This window comes from Callorhinchus milii, unplaced genomic scaffold, assembly GCF_018977255.1.
Source record: "Callorhinchus milii isolate IMCB2004 unplaced genomic scaffold, IMCB_Cmil_1.0 Scaffold2, whole genome shotgun sequence".
Taxonomy (NCBI): domain Eukaryota; kingdom Metazoa; phylum Chordata; class Chondrichthyes; order Chimaeriformes; family Callorhinchidae; genus Callorhinchus; species Callorhinchus milii.
The window spans coordinates 46,753,902-46,768,293 of NW_024704743.1; the positions used below are offsets into that span (position 1 = coordinate 46,753,902).

General features: G+C 36.8%; 1 protein-coding gene across 1 annotated transcript in view; it reads right to left on the bottom strand.

Moving 5' to 3' along the window:
- Positions 1-677: 677 nt before the first annotated feature.
- plekha8 (pleckstrin homology domain containing, family A (phosphoinositide binding specific) member 8) overlaps positions 678-14,392 on the bottom strand; it is a 29,822-nt gene continuing 16,107 nt past the window's right edge. The window contains exons 8-14 of the mRNA XM_007907010.2: positions 12,876-13,068; positions 8,145-8,230; positions 6,464-6,522; positions 6,181-6,311; positions 4,559-4,629; positions 2,520-2,581; positions 678-2,400 (exon numbers count right to left, since the gene is read on the bottom strand). Of these exons, the coding sequence (XP_007905201.1) occupies positions 2,203-2,400; positions 2,520-2,581; positions 4,559-4,629; positions 6,181-6,311; positions 6,464-6,522; positions 8,145-8,230; positions 12,876-13,068 (800 nt within the window). The 3' untranslated portion in view covers positions 678-2,202. The remainder of the gene's footprint in view (positions 2,401-2,519; positions 2,582-4,558; positions 4,630-6,180; positions 6,312-6,463; positions 6,523-8,144; positions 8,231-12,875; positions 13,069-14,392) is intronic.

The following is a 14,392-nucleotide window of genomic DNA, read 5'->3' on the forward strand; positions in this document are numbered from 1 at the left end:
ACCATTTCAGGCAGTGTGCTCCATAGTCTCACTGCCCTGTGTGAAGAAGCAGTTCCTTCTAAACTCCTTTTTTGATCTCCTAGTGACTATCGTATACTTGTCATTCGGCCCATTGTGTCTGTGCCGGCTCTTTGAAAAGAGCTATCCAATTCAATCCTACTCCCCCGCTCTCTCCCCATAGCCTTGCAAACTTGTCCTCTCCAACAATTATCTATTTTTCTCTTAAAAGCTGTTATTGAATTGGCTTCCACCACCCTTTTAGGTAATGCATTCCAGATCCGAACAACACGCTGTGTGAAAAAATTTCTCCTCACATGTAAAAATGGCGGTGAAAATCGTAGTGAAAAAGGTAGATCTTCAGACAGCATTTGAAAGCAGAGAAGGAAGGGATGTGAATCAGGGAGTTCCAGAGGGGGCAAAATGTTTGAAGGCTTTTTCACAGATCTTGAAGAGAAGCAGGCAAGGGAGATATAGCAGGATATAGTTAGTGAGCAAAGGATGTGACGAGGTGAGTAGGGATGCAGGAGTTCGCAGAGGGGGTTGGGTGGTGTAAGACTATGGAGGTATTTAAAAGTGAGCAAAAGGATCTTAAAATTCAGAAGTGTAAAATGAAAAAGTGTGATTGGGTGTAAAACACAAGAGATTTTAATTGTACCAAAAAGTAACCCATCCGCAAATTAGAATAAAAGTGCAACTTTTTATTAAATAAGTACAAAATATATCCAGTATATACATACAGTGCATTTCTCAGTTAAATAAATTCAAATGGCTATAACTGCAAATGTTAAGCACACTGTTCATTTTCTGCATTACAGAAGGCTTCTAAAAACTACACTAAATCAGGTTAGCTCAGTCATGTCCCATGGCAAATGGACACAACAATACATTGGCCAAAAAGGTAATGTTGGCAAATTCGTAATGTTTCTTCTAAATTGTTCATGTCAGCATCCTCTACTACATTCCTTTCAAAGCCAGGCCTTTCCCTGAATGTTTTTTTGTCCAAAGTCTTAATAGCCAGTGTCCATCAAGTGGTCTATCTTACGGTCACTGCAATGACCTCCTCAGTCAATGGTCTACATATGCCTAGTGAAAGCTATGTCATATTCAGTCCATATTAAAGTAGTGGACAACTTTGGCATGTACATGACTCACTTAAAATAAAATGTCACTTCATAAGGTGCGATGCTTTTTAGGTTACGATCACGCCACTACAGAAATTCTTAGGCCTGTCTTAGATTGGAATGGTTTATAAGGATAAAATATGATCAATTAAATGTATGGACTAGTATGGAAAAAACAGACAAAATCGCAATTGTTAAAGCTCCAAAAAGGTCAAATCAAAGATTTCTTTCTAACCTGAAATTTGAAAAACAAATTCAGCAGAACTCGCCATTGGGTAGTTTTGTACGAAAAACAAAAGCAAATTATCTCAGTACATCAATACATGATGATGAGTTAGCATATGAATTGAAATGTAAGATTTTGCCTTTGTTCACAACACATTGTAGTCCCTTATTATATCATAAACTCATTCAATTCATAAACTGTATGATCGGACCAACTGCAGCTATTTGTAGGTAAGCCCTTTCTGAATGAATGACGTTTAAGAAAAGCCTAAAAATGAATAACTACTGCTCAATTTATTACACTATTCACCATAGCTTGTGAACAACTAAAGTACACCAAAGCAAACCACATTCTGTAACAAGATGTGAACGTTTTGTGGAGCTTAGTCAATTTTAGCAAATTTTAGATGTTAATAGAGTCGCAAGATAAAAGAACATTGACATTTTGTTTCAGGGCTGTTTTATGAATTTATGAGCATAGCGTTTAGTGCTGCTTCAGAACACGTTAAAATATTTGACAACAAGAATTTATAAAGGTAGTGTTTGGCTCCAGAGAAAAATCAAAGATCTTCAAAAAGATCGGCCTCATATTCACGTGAATGTTTTAAATTCTGCAGTAGTCAGTCACACAGAAATTTAGTTCTATTTCCCCATCATAATTCAGTAAACACTTTCCTATACCTTGGCAATTAAACAGAATGCCGTCTAAATGTAAAACAGGCAAGTATATAATCCAAAACTATTTTTGCTACAACTTTGGTCCAGAGATAGATTTCCTTTCTCCCACATCCAGCTTGCTCCAAAATCAAAATTTCTTCCTTAAAAAGTTGATGTTATGAAAAATTCCAGTTTATTTTTATACCACTTCATCGGATTCTAAATTGTATTCTTCATACAAAGCATCCAAGATATCCAGTTGCTTCTCTATAGCTGGAAGATAGTCGCTTAAATCAGTCTGCAATCCTCTACAGAAATATTCCTTCTGCTCATCACCTTCATTTACAGCAAGTGCTGCCATGAAACCTTCATAGTACGGGGCAGCCCTTAATGCCAACTGTAAGGCAAAAATAAGTCAATTTACTTCATTTAATTTCTGGGAATAGGAAACATGCAACTGTGGTATAAATAAATTAGATTTATGCTAAGTATACGAGAAAAACAAAACCCACTTACCGCAAACACACCTCTAACAACCCAACCGTGGTATTGCCGTAGTGTTCTTCCATAGGCAACATCTGGACAAATAACACAAACATTTATTTGCTTTGCACAAATATAAAAAGATATTCACAACATTTTAGTCTATTTACAACTTTGGGAAACCTATCACCCAAACTCAACCTACATCACATTCAAGCAGGCAAGGCAATACATGCACTGTATACATGTGCTAAACAGCTAAAAGTATACACTTAAGGATGTCACATTAACTTTGTGATTAACTTGATAATACATTAAGTGGGATTTCTGTGCGCTTTACTGATCAGGTTGAGTTTAGTTTTCCAATGAACAGTTTAGCATTCATTCGGGAGTTCTAAAATGATTACCTGAAAAACATAAGCTATGAATCAGAAGAACTAAATAGGATCAGTAAAATAAAGCCTGTTTTAAGGCTCTTCATTATATCACGGGGTCACTTAGAGAGATGGGACAACATTTACTTATTTAACAACAACAATTTGCATTTGTACAGCATCCTTCACATAGGGTAGCATCTCAGAGCGCTTATTGAAATCTAAAATGTGAGCAGAAAGCCTTCTTGGCTGTTTGTGGGACATTGTTGTGCCAAATTGACTGCCACGTTTGCCTACAAATACAGTAACTACACTTAACAGTAAAATCCTGGAAAGCAGTTTGAGGCATCTCAATGTGGTGATAAGGTAACATAAGGATAAGCAAACATAAGGAACTGTATATATTTGTGTATTTTATATTGTGCTGAAAATAGACATTAAAAAATAGCAGTTTTATGAAAAAGACTTAAAAATACTGGAATTGGACTTTTCATTTCTCTTCCACAACAGAGTGTAAACTGCATTTAAAACTGATTAATCACAAACAGCCCACAAATGAGTGCAGTTCATTACGTAGGTATCTGCCCATTTATCTGGCTGTGTTGCCATACAGAAAAATAAACATTGAGCATTCTGCGATTTTCCAAACCCATTAAAGACTAGACTTGTATTTCTCTGAGTATTTTTGGCAGAACAATTGGAATCAGAGGAATATGGTTTCACTTTACTATTTAATTTAGAGAAATCATAAGCCATCACCCTAAAACAGCCAGACTCCTGTACAAGAACTGTCATCATCAGGTTAAAATACATTGAAACAGAGATCATCTACCTTGGTTTTGAAAGAGGTTATTATTATTACTAGGTCCACAGAAACATTGAATTCAGTCAAGTCATCGACAGGAAAAACAAAAATCACAGGGACTGTCCCTGAGTCATTCTCAGATCAGAAATACAAAGAGTTCCCATAATCAAATGAAATGTCAGAGCAGGCTCAACGACTAAATGGCCTTTTCCTCTTCTCCTTCTAAGATTGTCTGTCAATTCGTTATGCATTGATGATCTCTTTGGTTTAATTCACAAATGTCAAATTATTCAACAGTAGGTCCGCTTTTTTACACAACTGAAAAGTAACAGGAATGGTTATCACATGACAACTTGCATTTATATAACAATCTTCAAACAGGATAGAGTCTCAGATTACCACTCAGTGCTGGGCTTGAATACCGACCAAGGGATAGGGGGAGATGACGATAGGGGCAGTCAAAGAGGTAGGTCTTAAGGTGGGAATTAAAGATGGATAATGAGGGCCAAGGTGCAGAGATTAAGGCAGGAAGTTTCAGAGGTTAAGGGCCGTAGTCGCTGAAGGCACAGCCACAATGGTGGCACAGAGGTGTTGTGGGACACAAAGCAGGTGTGCATTAGGTGAATCAAGAGGGATGGTATATTAGCAGGTCAAAGAAGCAGGGAGATGCTAGGGCTGGATGGGATTGGTATGTGAGAGTGGTTTGTACGTTACATCCTCCAGACGTGAAAAGCGATATATAAATGTAAATTTGTTGTATTGTACTGAGGATCTTGAAATCAATCTTTTCGGAGACAGGGAACTAGAGCAGTCTGGCGAGGATTGGGGTGATGTGCGTGAGGAGTTTGGTCCAGGTGAAGCATTAGTCATTGTGCTTGTTTGGTTAAACTTACTTAGTGCTGTTTGGATGTCCTTTTCTCCATTCATCACTTCCTCCAAAAATCCTTTCAGAAATTTCAGTCCTCTGTCACACAAGCACATGGAAAAGTCATTGAATTTTAAAATGTTTAAATTCAATGTCGAGGTTGATTTCAGAAAATAAAATGTTTTTAAAATACAGGACACTGAACTGATCACTCCAAGAGAAAACTGCTCAAGTGACAAGTATCCGGAGTGGCAAATTAGGTATAGGTGTTCTGGGGCCGCAAGAGGATACTGTGAGCAGGTATTGTATACACTAACACAGAGAGAGCCACTGTCAGTAGTCATACATGTCTATAATACATGTATTATATGGAATATTGACAATGTGGCGTCTTAAATGGTATTGGCTAGTGAAGCCCAGGAGTTTACTATATAACACAATCTTCAGTGCAGCAGAAAGAAGCAATAGAGAAAGGGTAAAACAGTGTCATAAACCACAACTGTGAACCTCACACTGGTTGCCCAAGAATAAAAATGACCTTGCCACCTCTGAACTTTCACTGAATGTACTAGGTTCAATAGCATTATTTTAGAATTAAGCCAGAGGCAGAAAGGATCGTATCAATAGCTAATTTTCTTACTTTATTCCAACAAAGTTCAATTTTTCTCAGGTAAAGTGCATTCTAACACTAGAGGGCAGCATTGGATAAATTGAAAACTCAATGAATCTTTGTATGCTTTATAATATAAATAATAATAATCCTCGCATCTGATATAGCTCTTTTCACGTCTTCTCGACGTCTTAAAGCGCTTCACAGAATAGACTGTAAAGTGAATTGACTGTATTTTTGTGAGCGAAAGGCGGCAGCCAACTGCGTGCAGCAGTGTCCCACAAACAGTCGTGGATTGAAATGACCAATTTTTTTTTTGAGGGATTATTATTAGGCGTGTGGAGTAAGGAAACTTACCCAAGGTTTATCTACCCTGTCATCTGACTATGTATATTCTCCCACAAAATACACAGTCACACCACCTTACAGTAAAATCTTGTGAAGCACTTTTAGATGTCTTCCCTACGTGAAAGCGCTATACCAAATGGTATGATTATTATCATGATTACTAAACTTCACATGGCTATTTAAACCAACCATACATTTTCTGAACTATTATTTTAAAACAATTCTGTAAAAATTTGTTGGCCAAACGGTCTTCTTCTGTGCCCTAAATTTCTATGCTTCTAAATAAATAAGAGGTAGGTATTTGCCTTAGGTTTGGGGGGAGGGGGAAGAAAAGATATAAGGAGAAAGAAAATAGTCAGCCAGGGTTTCCACTGCCGACTATAACCCACTGACAGGAATGGTGATAGCCTACACAATTTGAAGGATGAAGGAGGTTCTTTAAATTATCTGACTCATCCCTCGAGAATACCCTCCCTAACGCCCCTTGCCCCCACCCCATCTCCATATCACAGCATCAAGCTGCTTTTTAAATGAGACAGTCCAGTGTCATGACAAGCCAATTGAACCAATACTTTTCTACGGGCAGATAGCCTATTGATACTCAGTGTCATGGAGTTCTAGAGTCCCATCACCAGCAGAACCAGAAGTCTTTCATCGTGACAAGCTTAAGGGTATTAAAGCTCAAACCATACCTTTTCAGCCAAAGCAGGGCCTCAGTTGCAGAGTTTCTGACTGTGGCCACATCTGTTTCAATTTCATACAGTACTATCTTCTGAAGTGTGGTGAACCTTTCAGGATCAGTGATGTACTTCTGATTTACTTTCTGGAAGCAAAATACTTTTTTTTGCAATATTGATGGGATGATGTTTTGAACCATTTAAAAGAGCAGCACTGCGTAAAACTATAATTTGTAATGTTCAGAAAAAATGCATTTATCATTTAAAATTAGATGAACAATAAATTAGTGACACTTACCTTAATATTACCCACAAAATCTAACTTAACAGGTGCAAAGACTGTTGGACCAAGTTTATCTATGAGGGGAAACAAACAGCAACAGAAGTTCAATAAAAAACAATAGCATTCCATCATTTGTTTTGTAAGAAACAGACTTTTGCAAACAGCTCATCTACTTTTGCATTTAATGCAGACGCAACATGAAGCAACTGTAAACCTCTTGTTGGAGAAATTAGAAAGGTAGCTGGAATTATTTACACTGAAAGAATGACCTACATTTAATTCTTCTCTAAAACTAAACAATATTTTGAAAAAGAAAAGTCAATACATTTTTAAACTACTGAATGCTTTTGTCGCATGAAATGTCACTAGTTTCACAATCACACACTACATCGTAGGTTTCAGATCAAGGAGACGCCATGAACATTTTTCAAACAGTTTTTTTTCCAGAATGTTTTTGAACATTCTTAATCTAATGCGGGCGACTGAAAGGCAGCAACTTTTTCTTTCTGCTCGAGCTGTCTCACCAGTCACAATGGGGCCCTCCATCTTCAAAAACGAAAACATCTGTGTACAATAGAGCTTCCAAATCCAAAATGAATGAAATTGGACCTTAATTTTACGTATTATCTTCATATTGACTTTTGCCATTGCACTTCAAAAAAAAGTGCTGCACATTTTGGGCACTAAACTTGCCCAATTTGCCACACTTTCAACACTAAACATTAAACTTCATATTCAACTTGAAAGGAATTGAGTGTCTGAGTCTGTGTACTCTCTCAGACTAAATGCAGGTCAATACAGCCTCATATCATGGTTACCTGGGTCCAATATGTCAGAGGCACGACAAAAAACACAGAATAATGCACAAAACGCACAGCAAGTGATTGTCAGTGGTTTCCTGACAACCCAGAATGGCTTCCAGATTGTTTGGTCACCTCAGATATCACTTCCGGTGCAATGCACATGCCTGCTAGGCAGCAAAGCATCACCGACATCACTTCAAAAAGGAAGTTGTACTTGCTGCAAATAGAACACAAGTGCAATGTGCAGTAAGTGACATAGTGACATTAATAGAGCTTCCTGCGCTCAGTGCAAATGAATGCAACATGCATGAAGTTGATCATATCACTCACTCACAACATGGTCACTGCGACACTAGATGCAGATGGCCACACTTACAACAAGGTTTCCTTGTGTTTGTATACGTATCAGTTCAAAGTTCAATAGTTGGAAGGTTACATTTACTTATTTACAAAAAGGCTGTAACTTACAAACTATTTATGAAAGGATTCTTAAATGTTAAAATGTATCGATTGAAGAACTTTTGCAGAACAGAGAAATCAGATACTAACTGCATATTTGAGTGTATTCATGTACTTAACTCCCACAATCTTAGTGGGGGAGATTAAATTATGATCAACCAGTGTAAGGCAAAACAAATTTAAAAAATAATGTACACAACAGCCATCAAAAGAAAAAAAAGAAAAGCAAGCATCGAGTAGAAGAGGCATTAGCACAATCATGTTTAGGTTGGAAACTGGGGTTACAAGACAATCGCTGACAACAGAAAAATGCAAAATAAAAAGTTAAGATATTAAAATGAGTTGGTTTCCAATTAATCCACAGGAGAGTTTGTACTATTAGTTTAAAAATGTGAGCTAGAATATTGCAAAAATGAATATGACAAAATTCCTACCTAATACTGGAACTATTGCATAACATGCTTCCAGAAACGGCACAGTTGGGATACCCTTGTCTTCTTCAAATTCAATATCATTAAATCTAAAAACCAAAATAGACTCACATATACCGGCAGAAAGGATCAAAAACAAAAACAATACAGGCAACATTGGAATTTAACCCAAGCAAGAACAGACTGGACAGCCTACCTTAGATTATTAAAACTTAGACAGATTAATCTTTTAGCTCATCTTCAATTTGTCAAGACAGTGCATATTGCTGTGCGCAATTGACTGCTGCGTTTCGCCACAAAATATACAGTTAAATCACTTTATAGTATGTTCTGGGAAGCGCTTTGAGATGTCTCGACAATGTGATAAGGCGCTGTATCCAATGGGACGATTGTAATAATGTCTAATTATTATTCATTCAGTTATACTGACATATTCTAGATTAAAAAAACACAAGTGAATATCAAACCCTCGATTGTTAGCAATGTCTTAAATCATTTGAAAGATTCAACAGTGCAATATTATAGAAACAAGAAATCATGTGAATGAAGCTACTGTATATTCAAATGAGAAATTAAGCCAGCCACCAGTTGCAGGAGCTTTTTGAAGCTTAATTGTTTTTTTAATTAAACTGATCAAGCTGAAATCTGGGCTGAAGATGCTGCTTCATCTGAAGCTCTCTAACACAACACAAGGTTCCTAACACAAGAAACAAGGGAACTGCAGTGATCATATAGAATTAGATTTTTGGAAGCCTTATGACAAGGTTTGATTTTATGTAATTAATAGCTAAGGTAAGGAGGCAAAGAATATGGGGTAAATACTTGGGATAAATTATGGAAAATGTAAGGTGGCCGTAATATTGACCCCCTAAGTGACATTGTTGTACATTTCAGGTCCCCACTAAACCACTAAAACCTGAAATCATAATCTTTCCAGGTTAACACTGCATCTGAATTCTTAAATTGTATTACATTGTTGAAGGTGAACTGACATGGAACCAATCCCATTGGCTATGTTTAAATTGGGTATCACTTCATCTCCAAATGGATTCCTTTTTTAAAAAAATCAGTATGAAATGCAAAACCATCTGGTCATACGGTTGCCACAGATGTTTCTTGCTGTGAGCTGCACAGGCAGAACCTCCAATGTTATTTCTTTCATGACGTTCCAGCTCATTCACAATTTTTAATTTATATCAAAGTCTATTTTCATTTGTAAAACTCTTCTGCTGGTAACTGATATTACTTGAACTAATAGGGAGATTTCCTGCTTATTTAGCCAGGTCTCCGAAAATATTATGTTGCGTATTAACAACCAACTCTCTGGGAAGAGAGGAAGCATATTCAATTTGCTCTTGAGCTCACAGATTCGCTACATTTACAATTCAGTTAGTGATTATCAGTGCTATCCATGATCAGTGGAACAATTGTCAGCAATCTTAACAGTCGCTTAAAAGGATTCAGTGCTCAGAACAGAGAAAAACAATTCTGAGTTAGTTACAACATCTGGGAGAGTAGTTGTAGTCCGGTCTTAGAGATGTCTCAAATCTACTTAATTTGTTGTTTCGTATGATTTAAACTTAAAAATATTTCTTCGGATTTTCTTTGAAAGGATTCACTATAATGTGATGTTTCACACTTGTTTACCTTGATGTTTTTCGCAGCTTTAAGCAATGCTATTTTATCCGGAGTATATAAACTTTCCAAATAAATATGGTTTTAAGTGCTTCCCTACATAATTTGAAATTTCTGGCAAGTTGGAAATATTTACAGGTATTTCAGCCAAGTTTCCTTTTGGTTTGGCGCCACGATCAAGCCCCCGTACTGTTCACTACCACATCATTCTGAGATTTGGGGTTGGCCACTGCCAGAAAATTGAATCCAAAGCAGGCTACTTCTGATTAATAAGAAGAATAATCCTTGCATTTGATACAGCGCCTTTTCACGTCTTCGAGATGTCTCAAAGCACTTCATAGGATACACTGTAAAGTGAAATGACTGTGTATTTTGTCGGTCAAACACGGCAGCCAATTGCATACAGCAATGTCTCACAAACAGTCGTGGATTGGGTGACTAAATTATTATTAATATTTTTGAAGGGATTATTATCCCCAGAAAAGCGATCCGCCGCCAATCGACTAACAACCGGGTTCCTACTTACTGCTAGGTAAACAGAGGCGTGTTTGTGTGTGTCTGTGCGTGTGGACTAAGGAAACTTGCGTAAGGTTTCGCCCTGCCTGGGAAGCAAACCCGGATCCTCTCGCTTGTGAGGCGAGTGCTCGAAACCCTGAGCTACAGTACTCCACACGTCCTCTCGCTTGCGAGGCTGGTGCTTGACGGAATTGTACATGGATACGACTGGTCTTTGGGCTCATATGCTTATAGATGGCGATAAAGGGTCGAAGTCTGCGTACTGGGAGCTCGCTGAGAGTGCGGGCTGACTGCCAGTCTACACTCAGTTCAACAGATTTCCAATGTTTCATTTCAGGAAATCTCAACTCAGAGTAGTTTTGGATTGCTTGCTTAAAAGTATTATTGTATTACTTTAGTATTCCACTGTCGAGAAAGAAACTGTCAAATTCAAGTGGATTCAAAAACTATAAACTGTCTCAGAGCGCATGGGCTTGAAGTTTCAAAATGTAATCTGTTATCTCAAGTATATACAGTAGCTAGTTATATATGGGTTTATTGCTATCGATGGAATTAAGAGTTTTCTTCAAATTATTTGACTTCTTAATTTTTTATTACCAAATTCAGCTCTTTGCTTTTTCTCCTGTAAGGTTGGGTCTGGTAATTTGTACAGGGCATAACAATTCTTTAACTGATCCTCCACACCTGCAACTAGCTCAAAGAAAGACAAATGGATCTCACTACTTTACTTTTTTTTATATAGATGTGTGCTATAATCATTAAACCCAGTTTCAAGCACAATAAATAGAGATCACCAGGTTCCCAGTCAATGCAAAACCAGAGAGATCAGGTGAGCAATTTTGTATCAATTACAAAAAGCAAAAGCTTGAAAAGTATCCCTCTAAGTAAATGATGCACAATATTTATTTTTAATAATAATCCTTGCATTTGATATAGCGCTTTTCTGTGACTGATCATAAAGCTAGAATTTCTATATATGCTAAAATGAAAAAAAATGAAATCTATGTAACACAGGACTTCAAAAGCAGTGGTAACATGGTTAGCTATTGATAATTTAAAATAGCATGCATGAATTAGACATCCATAGAACATTGCAAGAACAGAGTAGACACAGTTGTTGAAAGTAGCCACAGGTGAAAGATGGTGGAGAAAGACAAGTGATTCAGAAGCATCATGTACAAACCATATACAAATGGATTTCTATGATGCACCATTTGTAAATCTGTATAGGTGGAATAAGTATGCTTAATTATGTGAGTAACAAGGAATGAAAAGGGTTTATGATGCAAAACAGTCAATCTTTTGCTTGATGGTTACGTACTTAAATGCACCCAGAATCCCTTCTATGAACAACAATTAAGATATGGCATTTACGAGACTCCCTAGTCACATACAAATCAAAGGATTTTGATGCTACCCAAACAAACATTTATACAAAAGAAGCTGAAGATATTTGGCAAAAAGTGAATTTGCATTGTATATCCAAACAACAGGATCAGATAACAAATCAAGCAGATCTGAGACCAACTCCGAAGCCACAAATAAGAAATATTTTAATAATAAATATTTGAGATAGCGCTTTTCATGTCTTCAAGATGTCTCAAAGCGCTTCACAGAATATACTGTGAAGTGAATTGACTGTATATTTGTGGGCGAAACGTGGCAGCCAATTGCACACAGCAGTGTCCCACAGACATTCGTGGATTGAGTGACCAAATTTTTTTTAAGGATTATTATCCCCAGAAAAGCGATCCGCCAATCGATTAACAACCGGGTTCCTGCTGGTAATTGAATCCAGGTTGCGCTACGATTTAATTGAGGTTGCTGCAAATCGTGGCAAGAATATTTTGCCCTAAGAGCTTCAGAGTCCACTTAACTGTGAGCAGACCACTTCTACAGCACTTTTGGTCACTAGGGTGACTGTAGGCAAAATAATGGTAATACTGCAATTTTAAAACTATATAATCAATTTATATTAAGATTTCTCCAAAACTAAACTAAATATTGGAACATTCAAAAACACTTCAGAAATCGTTTTAGAATGTCAAAAGCAAATAGATAGAATTTGCAAATGACTACGCATAGGGTTCACAACTCATTACATTCAGAAGATTTCAATGTTCTGAAAAGATTTACTCCTTGTGTTCCAAATGATTGGTCTTTGCTTCCTCTGGAATGGAAATTCCACCAGATTTACATGAATTTCTTAGCATTTCAGGGTGTCCAGAATTTGGCAAATTCTTAAATGCAGCCTTAATTTTGAAGCCAGCCAGAATTAAAATAATTCTGTGAATTCTTTTAAGAGCTACAAAATACTTGCTTCAAGGTAAGACTCTATTCAACATTTTGCCAACTTCTGCAAGCTGCGAAACACTACATAAACTGAGTAAATCTAATTCCAAATAGAATTTCTCTGCATTGGTTACTGATTTAAAACAGACATACCTACACAGAGAGTGATTACAAACTGAAGCTCAAACTTTTAAAATACAATTAAATTCAATACAAAATAAAACACAGACTGAAATCCTCCTATTCTGAAAGAGTTAATGTTGCTTGTGCAAACTGTGGAGATTTTCATACCTTTGTTCCATCGCACTAAAAAACGTTTCAATCTTTTCTTCCTTCTCTTCTGTGGGAGGTGATGCACTGTCCAGTTCCTCCTGACTGCACTCCTCGATCTCATCTTCAGTAGTTGATGCAGACGGCTGGAGTTCAACATTCACCCCGGTCTCCTCAGTGGCCACATCTTCTGATTTGGAAAGATCCATTATCCCTAAGGAAATAACAGGGAACAAAAACACAGAATTAGACAAGACTGTTTAGAAATATAACAATTAGGACACTAGAATTAGCTAATAAATTTTCACCATTGAATGCCATTTGAATTAAGTATCCAATATATATTTTTTTAATAGAAAAGGGGCACACAACAGAATTCTGATATTTCTATTATTTCTTTCTCACAGGTTATTGAGAATGCAGTAAAAATGAAACAAAAATGCTTGAAATATAGTGCAAGTCAATCAGTATCTGAAAGTGAAAAATAGGTTAACATTTCAGACTGGCCCTATATCAGGAATATCAAAGATAGTTTAACTTGTTTTTATTTGCTGTATTGGCTCTTATACACGTCTTCTCTTTACCGCAAATAACAAAGAAATCTCAACGTAAAATCTTGATAAGAGCACGTTCTCGTTGTTAAACTGGTGTTGTATATTCTCTCGTGGCTGGTGGGTTTGCCACTGAATAGATATGATAGTCTCAGCCAAATGAATTAACAAAATACAAAAAACACCATTCAGAGACTGAAGTAGAGGCTGTGTGCTGCATGGGCAGTTTCAGGATTGTGCAGTGCTGCAGTCGAACCATGCTCGCCTTATCAATTTGCATACAGTGATGGCCTGAAGTATAGTGCTCCTTTTCTTCAATCTCAGCTGACGAGAACAAAAGGGGATGTTTCAGAAGAAAATAGTAAGATACTGGACAATGTAATGTAAGCAAAGCCATTGCCCATTTGCTTGATTGCCTTTTTCAACACGCATTTAGATCTTTTTTTTATATATATATATATATAAAAAACAATTCAAGTATAGATTTGGTAGTCGGCGCAGCACGACGCATATGATGCATTTTTAAAATAAATCTTATAAAATCCACAAAACCAAATCTGAGGACATTTTACAAGTTAGAAGCTAATCGACGCAATAACACTTTCATTTGCATAGTGCTTTTCATGTAGGGCAATGTCTCAAAGCACTATGCAAAAATCTGATTTAATTTCTGCAACAGAAATTGTCATTAAATAATGCTGTAACAGATCAACTCCGAGGAACACAATATATTTTGTAAATTAAAATTAACTTGTTTTTTTAAAAAAAACTCAAGTGCATTTTTATTTCCTCTTTTAGGTAGACGTGGATCATTGAAGTATTTTACAATTAGCCAAGAGCAGCATTTCCATGTGGGCATTGAGACGTTCTCCTGACATGAAATGTAATTTGTTGCTGTTTATCATATATCCCCTTCAATAAGTTTTCCTCCATCATGCTGTCAATTGAGGAACACTACTCCAAGGCTTTGCTGTTTCTGCTCTATAA